Below are 24,982 nucleotides of genomic sequence, written 5' to 3' on the forward strand. Positions count from 1 at the left end.
TGCTCTCTGGGCTTTTGTTTCTCATTTAAGCTTGACAGTTACAATGATTCTTTTCTTTTTCCAGGGTGACTGTTGGATCTGTATGGAGCTCATGTCTACCTCGTTTGATAAGTTTTACAAATATGTATATAGTGTATTAGATGATGTTATTCCAGAAGAAATCCTAGGCAAAATCACTTTAGCTGTGAGTATTTTGTTAAACTTTTTTTTTAAAGCTGATTTGAAATATTCAGATCTCTCTTACTTGCTTGTAAAAAAAAATTGCTTGATATGCATGCAGTACAACTTCTGCTGTTACATCGTTTCAGAGTTTTAACGAACCTTGAGAGTATTCTAATTTTAGCATGACGTAACACATGATAGAGAAGCAGGTCCTGGCATCTGTAATCTGTATGCAGAGGCCCCAGAATTTTTATTCTGAGCCCCAGAAATTTGGGAAGGATTGCTTGCTGACTGTGGGCAGGAGGGGGCAGCTCTGTAGTGGGGCAGCTTGTGCCTCTGCTGCAGGCTCACAGCTTGTGGCACTGAGATGGCGTGGGGATGTCAGCAAAACCTTGTCAAATGACATGACTTGCCTTTCCAGACAGCTTTCCTGTAACAGCGGGAGGGCTAGGGCACTGACAGGACCTGAGCACACTGTGAGCCCTGTGTTTGGGAGGGGCTGTCAAGGGGCTGCATCTGCAAGTAGTCCTTTTGTTATCCTGCAATGCTGCTTAGCAAGACCATGGGTGGCAGGAGCCAGGTGCCAGACAGAGGTGGCTTTCCTGGAAGCTAGGTGCAGTTTATCTCATCCCAAGGATTTATCTAAAATCAATGAACTGTCTCCCCATCTCACGTTTGTAAAGGGAAAAGGGGGTTGAGCATAGCCAGGAGAGGTGAACCCTACTAAGCTTGTAGGAGTAGGTTTCTGGTCTAAGTTGCATGCTCTCTCTCTGAAGTCAGTGGGAAGAGGTTAGTGTCTCTGTATAGGAGCCGGGTTCCTATCTCATGGCACTTCAGATGGTCAAGTGAAGTGAGGTGAGTCCGATCCCAAGTATCTGAGCACACCCCTGCTCCATCAAGGCCATTGTCTCCCCAAGGTCCTCTGGCATTGGATTGTTTCATGTTCTGTGTATGTGTATTCCTCCAGTAGTGAAGTGAAGGAATTATTTTCTAAGTGAGGGTACCTTTAAGAAGCCCTTAAGAATTATATTTGGCTCTGCCAAAATGAACCCTTGGTTGTCTAAACACAAGGGTAAGTTTTGGCCCTGCAAAAAAAAAGCTTTTGGTCTTGGATTGTGGACAAAAGGGTGTTGAAAGGTATCCTGAAACTTCTGTCCTGCTGCTGCCCCTGAAACTCTGTCACGTCCATTGGATCTCTGGTAAACTGAGCCACTCCAGTCCAGAGAAATCTCTTGTGGCATTGAGCAAAGGCTCTTAAAATGCAGGTGGCTTCTTCAGCAGGTGGAGAACATGATTGTTGTCTTCTTCATCTTAACCTGGAAGTCCTGGTCCATTAAAAATTTTTATCACAGAGGCTGCCAAAGTTTTTAATTATGTAAATGCTTGAACACAGGGTTGTGCGAGCAGGAAGGAGTGTGCACATTGGAAAATGCAAGCAGGAACAGGAAGATTTTCATTGCTAGACTTTGTCTTCCCACAACTTTGCAGAACTTAGCAGCTCAACATGAACATCCTATTGCCATCATCATTAAGACAATCTTTTGGCCATCTATTTCAATGTTTTATTCAATAGAAGTGAAATTAATTAATGTTGATCTTTCAGCTGTTTTCTTTTGTTGTGTTTTTAAATTATCTTATATACCAGGCTCTCTAAATATCTTTTCCACTTGATGGTGAGTGGGTGAATCAGAACAGCCTTATCTGCTGCTCCTCACGCCACTGACATGAGGAGCTGCTGCTCAGCCAGTGGAATGGGAACAGCAAAATAGGGCATTTATTATTTACTGGAAGAGTACAGCGTAGGGCTTGAAATAAGTTCTTACTGAAGATAATTAATATCTGAAATTGCTTAACTTCATCTCTTGCTTCTGTCTCCCAAAGTGTGATCTTTCAAGGTTACAAATGTTACGTGTTTTACTTAACCACTTCCCCTATTTCTGTCACCTCTTTGCAGGAAAAACTATGAGAAAAATGTTTTAATAATCTATTTACAGCATTGATGTCTTTTCATATTTAATGTTTTTCCTCTCTTCTTGGAACTCCAACAATTTAATAATCACAGGAATCTTATGACGCTTGCTTATTTTTCTTCTGTATTTCTTTCCTAGACTGTGAAAGCACTAAACCACTTAAAAGAAAACTTGAAAATCATTCACAGAGGTAAGTTTGTATCTTTTCTTCTTGCCTCCCAAAATAATTACAAGAATTTTAATCAGCCTTTGCATCAAGTCAAAATGTAACTTGCATGGGTACTGCCACAGGTGTGAGCATTGGAAAGCAAACAGATTCTGCACAGGTGGTGGCTGTTTCACTGCTCCTCCAACCCGTGTTTTTCCATACCAAGACTGTTGTAGTGGTATTTGAGGGTTGTTGGGTGTCTGCCTTTACCTCTGGGCACACAACCTGTTTGGGGCAGGCTCCATCTCCTGCTGCTGCTGATCGGAACCTGAGGTGATGAGCACGCCACGTTGTTTCCTGCCTGTCCCATGCCAACGCCATGCACAGCATTCGCTACTGGTGCTGATTCTGTGCAGCTGCTGTTTTTGAAATTGAAACATCAGGCCGTGACTTAACAGTTTAAATTTCTTTCCCTTACAGATATCAAACCTTCCAATATTCTTCTGGACAGAAATGGAAATATTAAACTCTGTGACTTTGGCATTAGTGGACAGCTCGTAGACTCCATTGCCAAAACACGGGATGCAGGGTGCCGACCATACATGGCGGTGAGTGGGATGTGTGAGGTTGCTGGCATGCTCATATGCAGGTTACTATCCCCCTTCATCAAGCCTAGCACAGCATGACTGACCAAAGTACTAGCTTGGTTCAAATGGGGTACCAGAAGAAACCAAACTCTAGAGTAAGCGCTGTTGCTGGCAGTGTCAGCAAAAACATCCAGGCAGTGGCAAAGCAACCAAATTCCCTATTTTTTTTTTTTTTTTAGCTGGGTTCTTCTGCTGCTGCCAATGCTGCAGTTGCACTGGAACAGAGAGCATTTCTGTATCTTGCAGAGGCACCCATTCGTACTCCAAAAAACAGCACAGTACAGAGGGGAAGGCAGTGCAATTTGGGTGTGAGGGTTTCTTAGTCTTCAAGAAATCCATTTATTATGGTAAGATGATATCATAGCAGTGATTGCAGAGTAAAATCTTTCAGAATTATAGTGATTTTTGAAAACCACTTTATTTCCAAAGTATGCCATAACTTAATTCCAGGAAAATGTAATTCTGGAGAGTAGCAGTAGTGGAACAGCAGCATGGAAATTGTTTGGTCTGAGCTATGGCTCCTGTGAGTCTGTCCTGCTTGCTTCCCTGTATCTCCCAGCGATAAAAGCTGTGGTTGTGATTTTCAAAGCTGTCTGAGGGTTCAAATACTTCTGTACATCTGGCTGTTTTGAAAATGCACTTTTGGGTTTCACCTGAGCTGAATTTTGAGGAGTGGCTTGTGTCTGAGCTGTTTATCTGCTGGTGCAAATATAACTATTTCCAGTGACTGTTTAACTCTGATTGCTCTACCTTATGTCTCAATATGCTAAAAAATGCTATGTTTTCTGGAATTGAACTTTGGCAGCGGTAGTTAAAGACAACTTATGAGGGAGAGAGATTTTTATTTTTTATTTTATGGTGCACATCTGGTCTAGGTAACTGCTCTCCTATGGCTTTTCCTGGCACACCATGGTCAGATAAAACCCGTTTGCCCTGATTCTGATCTGTGCAAACAGAGTCAGAGCTCTTGAGCTTTGGTCTGGATGGAAAAGTACCGATGAGTTCTGTTGTTGGAAACCACTGCTGTGGCACAACAAAGCGTGTGCAAGTTCCAGAACTACCTAACTTGGTGACATGGGGCACTTTGTTTAAAGACCTGTAGGGTCTGGAGAGAGGACAGGGGCGTCTCCTCTCTGAGTACTTTCGGCAACTGTATGGAGGTCTATGCAGAGAAGAGGATCAGTTGGAGCTGCACAGTCAATTGTGTTCATGGGGAATGTGATTCTAAGGGCAGAAGCAGAGAGTAGTGCTCCAGGATGGGACTGGAGCCAGTGTAGAGGCTGTGATAACCTGCTCTGAGGATGAGTATTCACCCCTCATCCTGTGGGCAGTTCTGGTAGCATTGCTTAATGGAGTTAGGAATACTGTTGACTTTTCCCTATCCTCTGAGGTGTGCATCAGTTCTGTAAATACAGGTCTTGAAAACTTGTTCTCCCCTTTTCCCTCACAAATTCAGTGGACTATAATTGCAGGTATTAATGTTCCCACTTTTTCTTAAAACCATGTGTAGGTGGTTAGTTTTGTATAGACTGTTGGTTTAGTCACTACATGACAATTACTAGTGTGTTTGTAAATAGCTGTGCTTCTTCATTTCCCTTGGGACTTGGGTGGGTGGTTGATAACATCTTAATTTTCCTCCTTGTCCATATGCACTGTGTTCTTTGTGCACCTCTGTCACCAGCTCCAGACTGGGTTGCACTTTTCAGCAAGCAAAAATGTTTCAATTCAGTTTGTGATTGTAAGAGCATTAGCATGGTATACAGTTTGTGGGATGAGCCAGCAGCTGGCACCTGGTGTGGGAGACTGCTGGCCTCTTCTCTTCTCTGCAGACACAGTGACTCCTCTCTAAGTACATGTACCAGTTGTACTTCCTGGTACAGTTCCATGTACCAGGAAGCCTTGGAAATGGGGAGATGTCCCCAGCAGGCAGATGCAACTGCCAGTTCTCTTATCTACACCAGCAAAAACTGATGGCTGTAGTGGTGCTGGCTATACCTGGGAGTGAGTCAGGCCAGTCACACTCCTTTCAAAGGGAAAGTAATTGGCTTTAGTGCAAAATAGGTAAAGGCTACTGTAGTGCCACAGTGTAACTGTATTCAGACAAGACAGGTCTAATAATGGCTGCTGGATGATACTCTGTGATGATGAGAGTAGGTTGCTCTGCAAGGGCTCCTTGGCACTTGCAGTAAGTAATTCTTGTAGTATGAGCACTTGCATATCTAAGGAACCTGATAACACCATGCTCACTGGAGCCAGGTCTCCATGTAGGCATTGATAACAACATTGGATGTCTCCCAGTTTGGCTGGGAGCAGTCTGATCAGGCAGTAGGAGCCACATCCAGATACTAAGCAAATTCTTTGTGTTTTAACCAAAATTGTTAGAGCTGTCACAGAAAGCAGTATGTCAACCTTGGAGCTGCTAGTTCTGGAAAAATTGTTTTGCTTTTGACTTTAAATTTCCATTTGACATTGTATTGAAATAACAAGCCTTGTGTTCTCTGAAAGAAAGAAAGACTGGAGCCTCCCTGTTGTCCCAGGATAGCAGGACTGTCCCCTAGGGCAGCTCAGGCTGTTTGTGTGGACAGCGTGATGCTGAGCTCTCCCAAGACCCGTGTTGGTGTCAGCACTGTGGACTTGCTCTAGGTGAGGTTTCACAGTGTGGTCATGCCAGCCTTACAAGCTTTTACCAGCAGGGGAGAGGTGGCTTTTGGGTATTTCCTGGTCCTCCTGACTGCTGCTCCTGCTTCTCTTCTGCTACATTGCTCTTCTGAGCCATGGAGAGCCAGTTCAAGGATTAGTAGTTATAAAGCAGACCTTACAAGAAAGGAGACAGAATATTTCTTATGCAGTTGGTTTGTTGAGAAGATGCAGAGCCTGAATGGTGGCACAAAGGAGGATAGAGGAGGGTGTTTGTGGGAAAGGAGAGCCTGACTGCCCTGTCAGTGGTGAGCAGCTCTTGGTCAACTTCACTCTGCTGCAAGATCAGTCCCCTCTGGTCTGGTCCTTCAGCTTTGTTCCCAGAGCAGCAGCGCCTGAAAATTTTATCAAGTAGCCCTGCCTCCCTGGTGGGCCCTGCATTATCTGCTAGTGCAGCTGATGGTTCTGATTTGGGCCGGAGGAGGAGACTTTAAGTGCCATGTTGAAGCTGACAGTCTGGGGCTTTTCACCTACTTTTCACCATGATGCTCAAGAGATCCCAGTTTTTGTGTCAGAGGGGAGTGATGAGACAAAACTGGAAGCAGCTATGGAGGTGAGGATCCTGACAGTGTGTGGTCAGATGTCCTGCCCTGTCCTGCTTCTCTGGGACCTCTCTCAGGACAGAGATATGACTGTCTCATGAATGTCCTCTGTCCCTCAGGTCCTCTTCCCAGGTCTCCTGGAGCTGCCCTCTGCCAGCTGTGGCTGAGTGGTGGCACCCCATGTTGCTTCTCCCACCCTTCCCAAGCTATTGAATTGAGGGCCGTGCACAGAGCTGCGTGGCAAGGGGTATACAGAGCAGCCTTCTTGGTGCTAATGCTTGTCCCAGCAACAGTGCTTCTGCTTGTCCCGCATGTGCATGGTTAGATGGTAAGTGCAAAACTCAAGCACTGCAGTGCCACTGCGGAGCAGCACACAGGATGTGCTGCTGTCCTCACTCTCCTATGGGAAAGGTGGGCGTCACTGCTGGGGCTGGCCTCTGTGTCCAGGAGGGCCCGCGTCCACACCTTTGGATGGATCGTACAGAGTTTGGCCATGCACAGAAAATGAAGAATTCCTGAGACAGGCAACAAAGCTGTCTCTGTGCCATGCTCCCTGAGCCTCCCTGTGGATGTGGAAGGAGAAGCTGTGGGGATGGAGCAGCTTGGGGTAGAACCCGTTCACCTGGGCAGAGCTCAAGCAGAAGCCTGCATTTCAGCTTTTCATTCCTGACCCAGTGCCAAGGTTTTCATCGAGCTTGGTCATTCATTTAACTGAACAGGCAGCCTGTTGGTTTGACTTCATGCAGCTAAAGTCCTTTTGGATGCTCGAACTGTGCTGTGTGTTGGATTTTTTTATTTTTTTTTAATCTGAAACTCGGCACCCAGCCACAATTTTTATGACTGAGAAAGCAGATTTGAAGGGAAACTGTGAGACATGTGGCACCGTCCCTCTGCACACATCACAGGCTGGTTCCACACTGCTCTAAGCGTAGCAAATGCCTGGGAAGATGCCTAAGCTCTGAGCGCAGCTCTCTGAGCTCATGTGCTGCTGATGTCACACACATCCTCCAGTGGTTTTGGCTGAGAACATGCCTCTGCTTACTCATTCATAAGCTAAAATTGTCCGTGAGGTTCACCCAGTGTGGGACTTCTCCCGTCCAAACTTAGCTCCTTACATCATGCAGTGCAGAGCCTGTGTGGAGCAGCCTCCACTGCAGAACTGAGCCCACGTTCTTTATCCTCAGATAAAAGACAGAGCTTTATTCTCTGTCCTGCAAGGGTTACAGCATGAAGGACTTCCCACCTCGACCCTTCAGCCGCTCATCTGCACAGGCAATTGGTTTACCCATGTTTATACCTGGGTAAATGTGCTAGCACCTGTGTAAGCAAATCACTTGGCCAGGATGTGAGTTTCATGGAGGAGAATATTGAAAAGGAAAAGGTAATTTTGGCCACCAGGATTTACATGGAAAGTGCTTAAAAAACAGGTTTGGGAGATCTTTGCCCTTGGAAGGCATCAGAGGTTGCTGAGTGGAGCTTGTGTCATCAAGCAAAGAGGAGGCAGGAGACAGTCTGATCCATGTTCCTGGCTGGTGAGCACAGCTGGAAACAGCGGACAGCTTCTGCTCTGCGTAGGGCGTTACTGGCTGGGCTGGCCCCAGAGTAGCTCCCTACTGTCTTGTTTAGCCATAGGAAAGGCTGATTCAAAGCCACACATAGAAAGACAAGATCAGTGGAGCAGTGAAGCTGCAGAGAGGTATGGGTCTGGCTCCTCAGGGGGGGGTCAGGCGTGGGCAGGGGCAGCGAAGGGAGAAAGAAGGATTACACAGCTCCCAGCTCTGTAGGTGTGCTTCTCTCATTGTCCCTGAGCTGTTTGGTTCTTGCTGCTTGTGTGGTTGAGGCTGGCAAAGCGCCCTATTCAGGAGGACCATGGGGATAGTGCAGGAAGTCTCTCCACTCCAGTGCTGATCCTCTTCCTACCGAGAGCACGGCACTAGCTGAGGGGCTGTGAGATGTGGTTGACAGCACCAGGCTACCCCAGAGATTACCTTGGCACTGAGGTCTAGGCACAGCCAAGTCCAGCCATCACTTTCTCCACCTGTTCCCTGCTGCAGTGTCACCCTGGGCAGCACAGCAGGCAGGACACAAGGGCAGTGTCTGCTCCGGGGTGTTGCTGGAGATGGGCACGCAGCCTCCACCCTGCATGTCTGCAGTGCTTTGAGCCCTCAGAGGCTGACCATTCTTCTGTGTTGTCTCTGAAAAATGGCACATGGAGAGGCAAGCAGGGCTTGGCATTGCTTCCTGGAGAGTGCAATTCAGCTGGGCATTGACAAGGTTGGGCACATGGACCAGGGTTGGCGGGTCCCAGCTCCTGGAGCTGTGGCAGGCCATGGCCTTCAGTTCAATTTTTGACTGAGGTATATATTTCATTCTGTCTTGTCGTAGGTTTTAGGCCATTTTTCTGAGATTGCCTTCAATCTGAAATAGTAGCTTGAATCTTGCGAAGTCCTCCATGTCTTGGCTGCACAGAGAGGGGGCACAAGTCCATTTGTGACACTGGCATCAGCCTGCAATGTTCCTCTAAGTCTGTTCATTTAGTACCAGACACTCCAGAACTTGTGGAGTGCAAAAGCTCCTGATTTCCCATAGTATGAGAAGGATCAAGGTTAGAGCTAGTGGTGAGGGCACTGCTCTCCAGGTGGAAATTTTCATGGATAGTGAGAGCAGAAGTTGAGCTGACTGAATGCAGATGGGGAATCCTCTCGATCCTGCACTCACACCAACAGGTCCTGGTTGAATGGAGGAGATCTTTTAGAGATCAAGTTGGCTCAAGTTGGTCGTGACTCCAGTCTGAGTAACCACACAATGCTGATGACCATCTGCATTTTGTTGAACTTGATTTCTGGTTCAAATGTCCATAACTTCATCTCTGAACACTACCTCTTGTCTCCCTATTCTACTGCTTAAAGTGTCCTCCAGGATCAGAAGTCTTCCTGTTGCTTTCTGCTGGACTCCTCTTCTTTCCTGCATGTGTTCAAAGGTAAATCATTGAGACCAGAAAAGTAACAGCTCATGGCAATTCAGCCTTAATTACTTCAAGGATTTCTAAAACATCCCCACCAAAATAGCAGTCTCTCAGTGATATTCTGTGATGAAATTACTTAGCCGCGCTGAAGCAGTACTTTACAGCCCTCCAAAACTGCTGCCTCTCCAGAGCTTACCTCTGTGAATCCAGTGAAGTTCTTATAAGCAGTGGAGGGGATGGCATTGAAGGGTTGCATCAAGCTCTGGGATACTTAGCTGTGGACTTCCAGAACAACACCAGATGAAGAAGCCCTCCAAAGTTTCTGTCCTGCTTTAAAGATGCCTTTTCAGGTGTCAGAGAATCCATAGTGCACTTGAAGTGGTCCTGGTCATTAATTACACTCCTAATATAGTATTTTTAATGAGCAAGCCTTGTTTTAATGGATGGGCATGGTCTTCTGTTTCTACTTTGTCTGAAGAATTTATGAGTCTTTTTCTTGCCACAGCCTCTTTCTCCAGCAGGTACTTTCTGACTGATGAAATCACCTCTTAAGCTGTTCTTTGAGGAGATTAAGAGACTGAACAGTTTATGTCCTTAAGGCAGATTGGATTGTAGTTAATGTCTATGCTATAAGCCCTCCAGGTTTTTTGCATCCATTTACAAATGTAGACCTTGAAGACAAACAAAATTCCAGCAGTTGTCCCCTTTCTGGAGTATACAATGAGAGGAGGTGTTCCTAGTGCATCACTCAGCTGCATGCCTTTAATCATGATGCTCCTCTGGGATTTCATACTCCCCGTTTTTCTAGGATCATGTCTGTCACTCCAGAGTGCTGTTTTTTCTGTTTCTGGTTGAATGAGTCAGCATCCAGTCAGAGCCCAACTTACCAAGCAGCTCAGCTCACACTTGTTCTTCAGGAGCACTTATTTATCACACAATATTTTAATGATTTAACAATGTTAATTATGTATTTTCTGTGATATCATTAGCCATAGGCCAAGGAAAAGTACCTTTGAGGTCCCATTATAAGTCCTGTCTTTCCCACAGAATAGGGTCCCCTTAAACTCTTGGACACTTATCAGTTAAGCCATTTACTAATGCAAATTATTGAAGCTTTTTTAGCAGCTGTCCAGCTAATGCGCTGTACTAGTCCAAGTTTATGACAGCCACGTTTACCTTTTTTAACAAGATAATGGTCATAAAGAATATACTGTGTGAAGCCCAATAAGGTCTCACTGGGCTCATAAACATTCCTGCCAATTTTTCTGTGTCCAGTGAGTGTCCCCTGTGCACCAGTCCCTTGCTGTCCTGGGATCTTCCTGCTACTGAGATCGAGGAATTCTAACTCCTGTTAGAAAAGCCAACTTGGGAGGAGATGGTAATCCCATGCGAACGGAAACCAGTGTCTCCACCTGGAAAATGTTGCTGGAGAAGTTTTTAAATGAAACATTCTCTCAGAGTAAATATGTAAAGGAAATAGGAGGGGAGGAAAGGCCGTTCTCTAGAAACATGATCTCTGCTGATAATCTCTTTGCAGCCACAGGGTTCATGGCTGACCTGGGCGAGGGGGAGGGAAAGGAAATCAAAGAACAGAGGGGATTTGGAAAGGAATGTCTGAAATAAAAAGTTAAAGCATGGATAAATATTTTGGCTGAAGTATTTTTTGACAATTGAAGTATTTTTTGACAATGATAATACTCTTACCTGCTATGTAGTTTTTTTTTTTCATCAAGAAACGTAGAAAGCTTTACCCAGAGCTGTGTTCCTACTGGGATCCTAGAGATAAACTGAGGAGCAGGAAGAAGCTGCTTGTCCACAGCCATGCAGCGATGAAGGCAGAAGAAGAAGGCCTCTTCTCTGCTCCCCTATCAGCTGTTCCACCCATCACTGTCATGTTGCCTTTGCTCTGCTATCTCACACTCCGCCTGAGGAGCCCTGTCTTCTGCTGCATCCAGACTAGGCTGCTGTGTAGGATGTTGCATGGACCCCTGTAATGCTCGGCTCTGTGATACAGATCCAGAGAAAACAAAGGGTTAATTGTTTTTTCATCAGTCACCTAGTACTGGGGAAGAGGGGTATAACCTCTGAAAAATTCAACTGGGTTGCCTCGCTGCTTGTGTGGATGACTCACATCTGTGTTCTCAGACCAAGGCTTTCACAGCACTGAGGTCACCTTCTGTGAGCTCCTGCATGCCTATGAGGAGATTCAGGAAGTTTATTAGGCTTTACTGCACATAAAAATTGAGATCCAAATGGAATCAGACACCTCAGCTCTTTAGCAGCCAGAATTAGGTGTCACCTAAGGGAGAGCCCCCTATACTTCCTGCAGAGCAGTAACATAGCCAGGAGGAGTGGCTGGAAGTCTGTCTTTCTGGAGCTCTAGCACTTTCCCTAGGTCTGTGTCTGGTCTGCTCAAGGATCAATGTGGCGAGTTCCCACGAGGACAGTCACTTCACAGAGCACGTCTGCTTCTCTCCTAGGAGGTGGTGGTCATGGTGGTGAGCTGTTGGTGAGCATCTCCCAGGGAGATGGGACATCAGGTTCCTCCTAGCCTTACAGGCTCTGATCTCCCAGCCCAGTCTGTAGAGAGGGCAGGGAAGGGGCTTCCAAACGTTTTATTCCTTTCCATGGAGGAAGTCTCAGTGAGCAGATAGGGGGCAGCTGCATGCAGGAGAGGCAGGTCTGAGAGCCCAGCAAGTCAGTGCCTCTTTGCCAGCCCTGCTTTGAGCCCACTGCTTGCTTCCTTGCTTGGGTTGTAGTGTAACACTGCTGCTGGCCCTCACACCATGCTCCAGTTGAGTGTGCGAGAGGCCCATGCAGGGGTTAGCCCTGAAGGAAGAGCAAGTTGCTCTTCACTGTAGGAATATTCATGAAAAATACAGCAATCTGAAAAGTGACAGCATTTTCCTTTACTGAATAGCAGAAGAATTTCCCAAACTAGTTATTTATGGTCCTGAAGATGCTTTCCATTGCTATTGCACAACACTACGGGCAGCTGTTCAGAAATGTTGCTCCCCTCCTTGCTGTGGCTTCTGCTTGGAGTTGGCCCTGAGAGCCGAGTTGCCTGGGCAGCGAGAAATGCTCCTGTCTGCGAGCACTTGCTGAGCTCCTTGTGGGGCACTGCCATCTAAATGAAATGTCATCTAAATGAAAAAGCCATGATAACAGAGTCATCACCATGGGGAAAATAGCATTTTTGTCTTGAGAGTTGCTGAAATCAATATATATATTTGATGTATTGGTTAACGCTGCAACAGATTAGGGGGTTTATGGCTCTTGTGTGCAAGACTCACATCCAGTCCCTTTCAGAGCACTGGAGGTCTTTTAACTCTCATTGGCCTGGGTTGTAACTCACTGTATGATTTGCAGCTGAATTTAGCACAGATAACTCTGAAGCTGCAGCCAGCACAATCCTGTTTCCAGATGTGCAGTGCTTTACCTTGCTCCCATCATCAACCAAAGCCAGGGAAGTCCCTGGACTTCATTTCCTTCTTTTTTTTTTTTTTTCTTTTTTTTTTTTTTCTTTTTTTTTTCCCCATCGCGTGCTCTATGTTTGTGAGGAGATGATTTCCAATGGAGGCTGGCAGCTTCCAGCTTGCTACCATCTATTTCTGTAGTTGAAGGGGAGGGAACATTTATATCCTGTAGATTTTCTTCTACTTAGTGTATTGTAAAATTTGACCTCCTTCTGGTAGTTATTCACTCCTTGTAACTTTTTATTTTCTTTGCTTCAGGAGCATGTTGGCTTAAGAAGCAAGTAAGAGTATGTTCCATTCAGTTTAGTAACGTGCAGGCGGTTTTGAATTTGCATTGCATTTAGGGTAAAATTCCTTGGTTATATAACCAGTGAAAATCTAGTTCTGAGCTTCAAGAATTGTGTTTTCCTAGACATCATACTTTGCTCATCAGCGACATGGAACAGTTGAAGACTTTGGCGAGTTGTATGTGCATTTATTCTTGTCAAACCCCACATTACATGTATTTGCTTAGCTGGGGACTTGGAAGTGAGGGGAGGATCACTGCTTCCCACTTCTGCTCTTCAGTCTAGTTGTTGATGCTTATGCAGACACTGAAATGAAGGGAAAATCTATGTCGGTCTGTGCCCTTGTTTGATGCATTCATGCCCTGCTTCTTCATACCATCAGCACATCCAGTGGTTGACTGGATGTCAACTCAGCCATTTCCTTTCCTCACTTGCACTTGATGTTAGAAGGATATCCATGAAGAGCTGGATTTGTCTGCAGTTCTTGTTCTGGGTCCCTGGAGTGACTCACTCTCCCTCTTTTGGTGTTAATTGCTCCCATGTCGTCTACATGGAAAATTCCCAGGATTCTTTTTGCTCTGTATTTAGACAGGATTTTTTCTAGTCCATCCTGCTTTCCCTTTAACAGTGCCACTGCTTTATTGGGCCAAGTCCCTGTTGCTCCCTCCATTTGTACTCTGCTTGGTCATGGTAACAGGCTGCCTCTTTGTGGGTGCTTCAGACTCAGAGCTGTCCTCTACACAGCCAAGAGGTGCCCTGCAGTGTCCCAAACATGTCCAGCCTGATGAAAGACTGTCACAAGTGCCACCTACCTGACCAGTCCCTGTAATGCTTTTGCTACTTGACCCCCAACCCAGAATATCTCCTCTCCATGCAGTCCTATAATTCTTTGTGCTACACAAACTGTGAATTGTTAATTCAATTTGCGAATTGCTCTTGGTCTCCCACATGCTGCTGCACCACATTCTCTATTCATCAGCGGTATAGGAGTCCCATCACTGGCCAACATCATTTTACGTGGCCCTGTAGCAGCTGGTCCCACTGCCATTCCTGCATGGCAACATCTATCACATGGGTTGAGTATGAGGGCACCATGAAGGTGTGTTTGACACTTAAGAAGCAGTCTCTTATCACAAGGTTCACATGAAATGGCTCTGATGTGCATGGTGTGAATGCATGTGCCTGCTGGGGAATCCATCTTCTGTTGCCAAAATGCATATGGCCTGGCATAGCTAGCTGCCATGCCCCTGAAGAGCTGCTTCACTGTGGAGCAGTGGTCCGTAGTAGCCTGCAGTGCAGCTAGCACTGATACCGTGTCTGAAGAACAGGGAAGGGACAGTTTTAGCTGCTTCACAGCCTGTCTTCCTGCCTGCTGGAAGAACCCAGAAGGCTGGAGAAGCGTGCCACCACGATCTGTTAGGAGGGGATGGATGCAAGGAGAGGTGTGTGCTGAGGTAAAGCAGGACTAGTGTCATGGGGCTGCAGACACAGCAGTATGGCAACAGGCATGTGGTTGGGCTGGGACATGATTTCTCATAGCTGATGGAGTCAGGCTGTTCTTTTGTGTTCCCTGAGAGCAGTCATGCTGGAGAGCAGGCTGTCAGCAGACAAAGATGTTGGGGGTGTTGCAGGTCCATCATGTTGACTGCCTACATTGAGACTGTTGTGGTTTAACCCAGCCGGCAGCTAAACACCACACAGCCGTTTGCTCACCCTCCCCCCCCTCTCTGTGGGATGGGGGAGAGAAACGGGAAAGTGAAGCCTGTGAGTTGAGATAAAGACAGTTTATTAAGACAGAAAAAATAATAACAACAATAATAATAATAATAATGATGATAATAGTACTACTAATAATAATGTGTACAAAACAAATGATGTGCAATGCAATTGCTCACCACCCGCTGACCGATGCCCAGCCTAATCCCGAGCAGCCAGCCCCCACACCCTGGCTAGCCACCCCTATATATTGTTTAGCATGACGTCAGATGGTATGGAATACCCCTTTGGCCAGTTTGGGTCAGCTGTCCTGGGTCTGTCCCCTCCCAGCTCTTGCTGCACCCCCAGCCTGCCCGCTGGCAGGACAGAGCGAGAAGCTGAAACGTCCTTGGCTTGGTGTAAGCACTGCTCTGTAACAATTAAAACATCAGCATGTTATCAGCACTCTTCTCATCCTAATCCAAAACATAGCATTCTACCAGCTACTAGGACGAAAATTAACTCTGTCCTAACCGAAACCAGGACAGAGACAGGGAAGGATAGACACAGCATCATCCGTGGGAGTGATTTATGAGAGAGTCACTGGAAACTCCTTCCATGACAGAAGGTTCCTGCCATGCCACATCTAATGCTGGCCTGTTGTTGATGCCGCATTCTTCCGTCTGCCTTCCTCCTAGCACTTTCCATTTGCTGTGTTTCTCGTGAATGTTTTGGAGTGCTGACAGAAATAAATCACAGAGAACACTGAATTGGTTAGACCCATTAGATGACATTACGTTCACATACTACTTTTGAGCTGAGTAGAAATCTGAGTTCCTCTTGTCCTCAAGCCTGAGTCTGAGCCAATGCTCTAAACACTCCCTGGCTCTTCCTTGAGATGTTTTACTTCTATCTGAAATGTCCAGTAGCTTCCTGAAATATACCAAGAGCATCCAAACCCTGAATGTTCACTGCTTGTCAACCCTTCCCCGGCAGGGACTGGGAACACATTTTCCATTCAAATCCTTGCCTCTTCTGTTTTCAAATAAATCCATTCCCCACTGTCTTGGCTTCAAAATGTTGGAGAAATTTTCATTTCATTTCTGTTCCCCATTTGTAAAAGAAAGGGATGCTTATAATTAATTGATTCTATTAATTCTGTATCAGCTGATTTAGTAGTCTGTTGATATGGTGGAACCAATATGAAACGACTGCACTCAACCAGCAAAGGTAGAATGCTGGGTTGTGAGCAGTTAGGTGTATGGATTTAATTGCAATATAAATAGGATTGACTTTGACTGACCTTGAAGGTGAACATATGAAGGACTGATGGTAGATTTAAGAGAACTTCATTTGACCAATTTTATTAATTTGCATCCCCTCCCACCAGTATTACTGAAAAGTCCATCCCACATTTCCTCATGAATGGGAAGACCTAATAAATGAGGTTAAGACAAACAGAAACGTAACTAAAGGATAAGAAAGGAAAGGAAACTAGAGACCTGGGAGGGTGGGAAAGACATCATATCACAGAATCACAGAATTTCTAGGTTGGAAGAGACCTCAAGATCATCGAGTCCAACCTCTGACCTAACGCTAGCAGTCCCCACTAAACCATATCCCTAAGCTCTACATCTAAACGTCTTTTGAAGACTTCCAGGGATGGTGACTCCACCACTTCCCTGGGCAGCCCGTTCCAATGCCTAACAACCCTTTCAGTAAAGAAGTTCTTCCTAACATCTAACCTAAAACTCCCCTGGTGCAACTTAAACCCATTCCCCCTCGTCCTGTCACCAGGCACGTGGGAGAACAGACCAACCCCCACCTCGTTACAGCCTCCCTTGAGGTACCCATAGAGAGCGATAAGGTCGCCCCTGAGCCTCCTCTTCTCCAGGCTGAACAAGCCCAGCTCCCTCAGCCGCTCCTCGTAGGACTTGTTCTCCAGGCCCCTCACCAGCTTCGTCGCCCTTCTCTGGACCCGCTCAAGCACCTCGATGTCCTTCTTGTAGCGAGGGGCCCAAAACTGAACACAGTACTCGAGGTGCGGCCTCACCAGAGCTGAGTACAGGGGGACGATCACCTCCCTAGCCCTGCTGGTCACTGTTTCTGATACAAGCCAGGATGCCGTTGGCCTTCTTGGCCACCTGAGCACACTGCTGGCTCATATTCAGCCGACTATCAACCATCAGTCCCAGGTCCTTCTCTGCCAGGCAGCTCTCCAACCACTCATCTCCCAGTCTGTAGCTCTGCTTGGGGTTATTGCACCCCAGGTGCAGGACCCGGCACTTGGCCTTGTTGAACTTCATGCAGTTGACCTCAGCCCATCGGTGCAGCCTATCCAGATCCTCCTGCCAAGCTTTCCTACCCTCAAGCAGATCAACACACGCACCTAACTTGGTGTCATCTGCGAACTTACTGAGGGTGCACTCGATGCCCTCGTCCAGATCATCGATGAAGATATTAAAGAGGACCGGCCCCAGCACTGAGCCCTGGGGGACACCACTAGTGACTGGCCTCCAACTGGACTTGACTCCATTCACCACGACTCTTTGGGCCCGGCTATCCAGCCAGTTTTTAACCCAACGAAGCATGCGCCAGTCCAAGCCAAGAGCAGCCAGTTTCTTGAGGAGAATGCTGTGGGAGACGGTGTCAAAAGCCTTGCTGAAGTCAAGGTAGACCACATCCACAGCCTTTCCCTCACCCACCCAGCGCGTCACTTTGTCATAGAAGGAGATCAGGTTCGTCAAGCATGACCTGCCTTTCATAAACCCATGCTGACTGGGCCTGATCGCCTGCTTGCCCTGCAAGTGCTGCGTGATGACTCTCAGGAGGATCTGCTCCATTAGCTTCCCTGTCACTGAGGTCAAACTGACAGGCCTGTAGTCTGCCCGGGTCTGCCCTCCGGCCCTTCTTGTAGATGGGCGTCACATTTGCTAGCCGCCAGTCATCTGGGACCTCCCCCGATCGCCAGGACTGCTGATAAATGATGGCCAGTGGCTTGGCCAGCTCCTCTGCCAGTTCTCTCAGTACCCTTGGGTGGATCCCATCCGGCCCAAGGATGTTTAGAGCATTGCCAAAAGCCAGCCTATTTCATGTTTAGAGCATTGCCAAAGCCAGCCTATTTCAAGATGGATATTGCAATTGGAGGTAAGGATGAAATAGCACATCAGTGGCATTGGGAAGGTGATATACTCTATACCCAGTCATAGTAGAAACAGACAGGTTGTAGGCACAAACACATGTAGAGCCACTCTAGCTTGCTGGAAGTTAGCTCTCCTTTCTCTGTGTGGGTATGTGTGGGTGGTGGTATAGCCATGTTTTGCTGCTGGAGAAGATCCTTGTAACTGAGGAAATGGGAAAGGTTTGGAGGCAGTCAAAGCTGGGGCAGCTGTGTGTAATGTGGGCTGCAAAGAGGAGAGCTGGCAGCATGACAGAGCAAACAGAAATACCCTGTGGGGTTGGGAGTCGGAAGGTATTGTGGGGATGTGGTAGTCTTCTCACACATGCAGTGATCCACTGGAAGGTTGAGGGTGCACTAAGGGATTTTGTGGATTTCATAGCACTCTTCAGCATGCATCTGCTGCGAAAATGTATTAAAAAGTAGCTCGCAAAGCAACCAGGGCTTTCATAGTATTTAATTCAGCTGATAATTTATTATTTTATTGTGATTCAGGTCTCTTTATCATTGTTACAGTTAAAACTGAAAGAGATCATGTATTATTTTTTTTTTGGCATTTTTAATAAAATAAGGGAGAATTGACTTACAAAGATGACATGCAAAGCATAAAATGCTGGTTCTGCTCTCTGGATAAGTCACTCCTGGGTGACTTAGCACACCCATGTCTAATTTGATATCATTTTCTATGGAAAGACTTTTTGGATGTCTGAAGACTTGGTAAAGATGTCTTAATTGCCTTCAAGGGATACCCAAAAACTCATAAAGAAGAGCTGTTCTTAAAATGCATTGTTTTAAATCTCAGTTCCCTGGGCTCATGGATGAGAAGATGTTTTTTCCAGTTACTATGATTCCCTAGGGATGACTTTGCTGTAAAACAGAGAAAGCAAGACTTTACATTTTAAAGGGATACTGATGTTAAACAACACTAAACAAATAATAACAATTATTCAAGCCATGTGCAGAAAAGAAAGAAAACTAAAAAGAATTGGACTGTGCTGAATTGCAGTTTGAGACAAACTTTTACACTGTATCTCCATAAAATCCGTGTTTAATTCCATAAGATGTTTCTCTGCTGGGGTTGAAAGTGATAAAAAGTTTGCTTCTATACTTGTGCCAAACTCTGCGTAGTTGGACAAATTTAGAATTTTTTCCAAGTTTGCAGATGCTTCTCATTCCTTCCTATGTGGCACAGTGTTTGACTGGTAATTCTGTCTGTTTCAGCCGGAAAGGATAGATCCCAGTGCCTCTAGGCAAGGTTACGATGTTCGCTCAGATGTCTGGAGCTTGGGAATTACATTGGTAAGTGAGCGGGGTTTAAGCCCTCTGATGCATGGTAGTTTCCTGTTGGGTAGCCTTAGTGTGCTTTGTGATGTGATGGAGTTAGTTGGTGTCAAACGTGCTTGAAGCAAAGCCCGTCTATGCTGCAGTGAAGCATTTGTATTTTGTGATTGAAGTGGGCTCCTCCTGGCTCAGAAAGAATACAAATCCGTTCAAGGCAGATGGCTCTCCTGAACCCCTGAGGATACATTTAGCTGCAGCTATGTTTTGCAGAGACAGATGTGAGTGAGGAAGAGGTGTTGGATTGTAAATTAATTTTGTCTTCAAAATATTGTATGAGAAGGGATGGTGAGTGTGGTGCAGAATTGAGCATCTAACCTATGTAAATAAGCCTCTTACAGCCCTGGTGTCTGGTATTATTTGGCTGTGCAGAAAATTTCAGTTAATCCTGGATCCCAGTTGCTTATTCCTCTCTGGCCAACCACAAAGCTGCTGGATATACACACTGATAATTTGAAATGATCTTCTCTTCTCAATGTGGTGAAGCAGAAGAGAAAGCCGAAGCAGTGAGTCAGTAGTTTCTATGAAAGGGCTGTCTTCCCTGCTGCCATTTTAAAATGCTTGATTTCTTAGTATCCATTTTCTGTAGTGGTTGTTAAGAAGCTTGGGAAGGAACTGGAGGATTTTACTTTACTACTTTAAAAATCTTAATAAGAGCATTGATTCATTTTATAGACAGTGGAAGAGGCATGAGTTTGGCATACCTGAATTAAATCTGGAGATACTCCTAAAGTAGTTAGCAAAACTAGTTTTGAGTGTAATGTTCCCTGCCCTTTTCTCGCTGAACTTCCTGTAGCAGATGGCATGAAGAATATCATCTTAGTCTAACTTTGGGTTTTCAGGGTCCTCGTGGAGATTTTCTTCCACTACCTGAACTTACCTCTGTGTAACCTATCCTGTGCTGTTTCTGTCTTTTTGCAGTATGAGCTTGCCACAGGGCGATTCCCCTACCCCAAGTGGAACAGTGTGTTTGACCAGTTGACACAAGTAGTAAAAGGAGACCCACCACAGCTGAGTAACTCAGAGGAAAGGGAATTCTCCCCAAGTTTCATCAACTTCGTCAACTTGTGGTAAGTGTTCGCTGCCTGAAGCGCTTGGAGTTCGCTTGTTTTGTCATTGCTAGGTATTTAGCATGTAGCGTGCCAAGCACTTTTTAGATTAGATTCATGATCCTGCAGCAACGTGAGGGTGAGGACTGTTCACATTTCACTTCTTTGGAAGGTGATGGGAGGTTTGTGAGTCTGAGTAGGGTCTGAATGGCAGACTATTGGATGTTGCTCTTCAGGGCAAGAATAAGAAAAAAACCTATGAGAGTCTGTGTTCAGGAAACCCATGATAAGACCCTTGGTGGGAGGTTTACGTGACTGGAAAAAAGGGCCTGGCCTGTGCAGCCTGTTCATTAGTTAGCTATGACACAGCCCTTGGACAGACCTCCTTTTTGTTTCACGTTCTTCAGGAAGAAGCCCGAGAAAACTGGCAGTACTGTCTTGTGGTTGAGCTGAGGATCTGTACTTTTCCTACCTTCTGCATAGCAAGGCCAGGAGCCTTCCTGCCTGGGAGGACAAGGCTCTACTCAGCAGAGTGGCTGTCAGAACCTGTAGCAGGTGGCTTGCTTGGCTGTTGGCTTCTTTTTCCTTGTCAGTCATATGACAAGGTCAAGGCTCAAAAGGCTTTTATGGCAGGGTCTCTGCAGTTCAGTCAGCCCTGGATTGGAGGATTGGGTGTATAGAGAGATTGCACAGGAGAAACCTGGAGCACTCCATCTGCCTGCCATGTGTGCATGGTCCTGCTGAAGTTAAGGGCTGATTTGTGTATTTTCCAAGTACTTTTCCATCAAAATGTAAAAGGTCATCAAAGTAATTTTGTTGATTTAATAATGAAGCGTACAGAAGATTGATCAATGTGACCTGTGTGGCTCTTCTGCTGGGACCTTCTGTTCTGGGCTGACCCAGGCGCTGAACATCCTGAGGCTAGGGGTGCCCATCAACTCTGCAACACAAGAAGATTCAACGTAAAACAACTCTTAACTTACAAAAGGTTTTGTTTCAGGATTTTCAACCCACTAGAGAAATGAAAGGTTCTGATTCAAAATGGAAAAGGTTTTTGTCTTTGGATTTTAGTCTTGTTCAGAATTAGGAATTTTAATGGAGCCCAGGTTCTAGTTTCCAGGTGGCTGTAGGAAGACCTTTTTATTATCTTTGGTCTGCAGGAAATGAAGCATCAAAATGGTTTGCTGCTCCAAAGAAGTTTTCATTTTTCAGTCATAAAGTATGTGGTATTTGATTAGAAAGTCAGAGTTGCTTTCCCCATGTACAATACAAGCAGCAGTGTGTTTTTTTTGCCTCACATACATATCCATAGAGGTGCAATATCATAACAGTGTGTTCAAAACCAGGAGCTTGCTCTTCTGCTTGTATGTGCTGTTGTGTTTGGCTACAGATCACCCAATAGTGGAACCTGCATGGCATCTCTGGTAAGCAGCAGTGCATTTGGCCAACATGTCCAATTGGGTCAATTCATATTTCCTGCCCATTCTGTTCTGGGACAACTGCAATGCGTAGAGCATGGGACAGTTTTCAGTTTAATTCTGTTTTTTGTTTAATATGATTTTGTAAGTAATCTGACTTCTACCTGGAATACTTAGTGTTCATAACAACAATGTGATAAATATTCCTCTTAATAACGTTTAGTTAACCATAAACAATAATCTTTGGTGTTACTCAGCAGGCAGGTAAGTCTCCTAAAGACTGTGCTTTTAGGTGACAGCACAAATCTCCTGGGCATTTTCCCACAAATTTGAATCTAGTAATTTTCTATTTCTGTGTATTCAAGTGTCAGGAAGGGTGATGGAAGAGTTGTGCAGTGTTGCTGGATGCTGGCTGTGATAGATCTGTGAGAAAATGTTACTTTTGACAAATGTTAGAAAGTTTCTGGGATTTTTTTTTCAAGTTGTTTTGGATCCCAACAGTGCTTTGAATGCCTGGGTAGAACAGTTTTCTCCATCGGCTCACCTCCCTGTGTTCTTTACATGCCTATCTGAAGTCACACGCCTTCTGGAGCTGTTTACAGCAATTAATCTTCTGCTTCAGAGTTTGCAAAGTATCCAAGCTCCGTGTCTGGCTTTTCAGAGTTTCATGCTGGCAGCTGCAGAGCTAACAGTACTTGCAGGAAGCGTTGCAAGCTCCTGAGGTCCAGCGTGACAGGGAAGGATATCAGATGTTCCAACAGAAGAGCTGTACAGCACCTGGTGTTGCAAATGGCTATTCCAGATCTGCAGCTTTGCATTGAGTTAGGAAAAAAAAAAAAAAAAAAAAAAAAAAAGATTTATGAAAATATTTATGCTTTATGAAAGCATGCATGGAAATTTCAGAACAAAACCTGGACAGCGAGCTGAAGCTCTGACAAGTTGCACTTAAAAGTGTAGTAAGGAGCATATTTGAATCCTCAGACTCACAAAAGTCAGAAGATGAATTTGGGTAGGAAAAGCTTGAAGCGAGGGTGTTTGTGCAGCAGCCACGGGATTTCTTACCTTCCACCTCTGTGCAGTTCTGCAGGCCAGTCAGAGGACAGAGAAGAGCCAAGTGTGTGAGTGCAGCATAATTACCCACTGCTTCTCTGAATAATTTGAGGTCACATTGGAGTAGCTCCTGAATTTTAAAAAAGGTCTTGCCACAGCCTCCATGAATGGAAATACAGCTGTCAGGAATTGTATTTACCCCTCCCCTCCCCCATTTGGGTGCAACACTACATCCCCCCCCTTTGTCTTTGGGGTGGCTGCAGCTCTTACCTTCAGGGCAGAGGCTGCTGGTGCCAGGTGTCACCAGGTGTCTCCTTGTAGGGGCCAAGCAGCAGCACGGCCTGACACCCTGCATGGGGCTGACCCACTTCCTTCAGATACCACAGCTCCCTCCGAGCAGGTCCCACAGGCCCTCCGAGGCAGTGGAGGCAGGCTGGAGGGAGCGATGGAAGAGGCATTCCTGCTGCCCAGTGCAGAAACTTGGTTGGGCCTTGGCCTGGTGCCCTTGGAGACGCCATGTCCACACCAGGGCACCTAGGCAATGCCTGCCCCCGGGCCTCTCCTGTCCCCCTGCCATATCCCTGCTGCTGCAGGGGCTTTGGTGGCTTTTGCTGCCACCTGCTGTCCCCACCATAGCCCGGCCATGCCCCTGTGCTGCACTGGGGCCAGGCAGCCAGTGGGTCATCCCTATGGTATGGGGAGAAGGTGGCCACCACAAGCCACCACTCTCCACAGCAAGACTGACGGAAACACTGGAGGCAGAGGACAGCTTGAAGAGTGAGGACAGCATGGCAGGCTCTCTATTGCTTTGGCCAGAAGGACTTGTCAGCTGTGGTGGTGCTGAGCCACAACACCTCTCCTGGGGCTGTGGCCCACTCTGCGAGGGACGTGCCACCAGTGCTTGGGATGATCTGCGAGGGCCTTTGAAGCTCTCTTTTGCCCCTGCAGAGTAGTCTGATTGCCTGATGCATGGTACATCCCCTGCCCCAGCCCACATATGTGCCAAGGGGATGGTGGTGTGCCTGCGTGCCTTGGCAGATGGTGCTGTCTCTCCTCTGCTCCTTGCCATGCAGTCCTCCTGGCTGGAGTACAGGCCAAGGCTACCTACTGATTGCTGCTGCCCAAAACTTCTGGTTGTGCTGGTCAAACCCATTTCCATATGGGTAGGACCTTCACAGTCATGGTGGAGTTTAGCTTGCAGCTGTCGTAGGCCTGTCCCCAGTGGGATTTGTTGATGGCTATGGGGTCTGTACTTGTGCCAGCACCTTCACCCAGTGATGCGTCGCAACATGAAAAGGATGGGTTTTGCAGGAATCAGTTTCCTGGACTTGAATAGTTTGGGGTACTCGAGTCCCACTATGACAGTGGAATTCAGTATTTTGTGCTGTAAAAATTTGCAAGTAATGTCTGTAAATGTTTCACTAGTCCCACTTTTTCCTAATTATCTTTCTGTTTTCTTTAGCCTTACAAAGGACGAGTCCAAAAGGCCAAAGTATAAAGAGCTTCTGGTGAGTGCAAAGCATGGTTGCCTATGCCAGCTGTCATGGTTGTACTGATCACACAGTAGAGCTTGGTCACACGTTTGGGGTTGCTCCATGTCTTCTCAGGTGATGAAGGCAGTGTTCAGCTCTGCAGCCTGAGGGAAAGCAGCACCTCCATGCCACTGTGTCTAGCTTGTGCAGCTTGTGATGATGGCCAAGATCATTGCTGTCTGTACCCTTGTTCTAGGAGATCAGTGTAAGGAGAAATGCCGTGTTGCAGTGGATCAGCTAACCAGACTTAGCTAGCCCTGAAGTATTCAGGCTTGGGAAACAGCATGTTGGGTGTGCCCCATAAATTCTGCCTTTTCTAGGGATCCTGGCACCTGCACTCAGGAGCCCTGTCAAATTGCTGACAGACACTGCCACATGTAAATGTCTTCAATGTACAAGCCATACCATGAGGCTGGGAGTGCTCTGGTAAAAGTGAGTCCTGATAGAGCACAGCTCTGGAATAAGACACCAGCAGAGCCTGTCTGTGATGAGGTGCTCTGAAGCAGGAAAGTTGATGGGGCTTTTGGACTGGATAAGTCACACTTGGCAACCATGTACCTTCAAGGAGCTCTGGGTGTCCCTTCAGGGGATATGGGAAACAGTGTCCTGGGTCCCTGATGGTATTTTCATGATATGAATGAAGTTTGCCTGGTTTCCTGGCCCAAAGAGTCACCATGTTGTTATGTTCCAGCTGTTGTCAGTTGCGTCTAGCCAGTACAGTTTGCTGGGCTGACTGTTCAGAAGAACTGGTTTTGGGTACTGATCTCCTGTTTGAACCCAAGTCATGTCTCCCTAACATTGCTGAAAATGCTGCAGATGAAATCTTTC

At 46.3% G+C, this 24,982-nt stretch overlaps 1 protein-coding gene across 3 annotated transcripts in view; it reads left to right on the forward strand.

The window, feature by feature from the left end:
• The window catches only part of MAP2K4 (mitogen-activated protein kinase kinase 4), a 109,002-nt gene that overhangs the window by 80,616 nt on the left and 3,404 nt on the right, over nt 1-24,982 (forward strand). For all 3 annotated transcript variants that reach the window (XM_032199606.1, XM_032199604.1, XM_032199605.1), the window contains 6 exons: nt 65-184; nt 2,271-2,322; nt 2,761-2,888; nt 18,989-19,066; nt 20,027-20,175; nt 24,085-24,130. In XM_032199606.1, coding sequence (XP_032055497.1) covers nt 65-184; nt 2,271-2,322; nt 2,761-2,888; nt 18,989-19,066; nt 20,027-20,175; nt 24,085-24,130 — 573 coding nt within the window. The remainder of the gene's footprint in view (nt 1-64; nt 185-2,270; nt 2,323-2,760; nt 2,889-18,988; nt 19,067-20,026; nt 20,176-24,084; nt 24,131-24,982) is intronic.

The sequence above is a fragment of the Aythya fuligula genome, chromosome 18 (genome assembly GCF_009819795.1).
Source record: "Aythya fuligula isolate bAytFul2 chromosome 18, bAytFul2.pri, whole genome shotgun sequence".
In the NCBI taxonomy this organism is placed as follows: Eukaryota; Metazoa; Chordata; class Aves; order Anseriformes; family Anatidae; genus Aythya; species Aythya fuligula.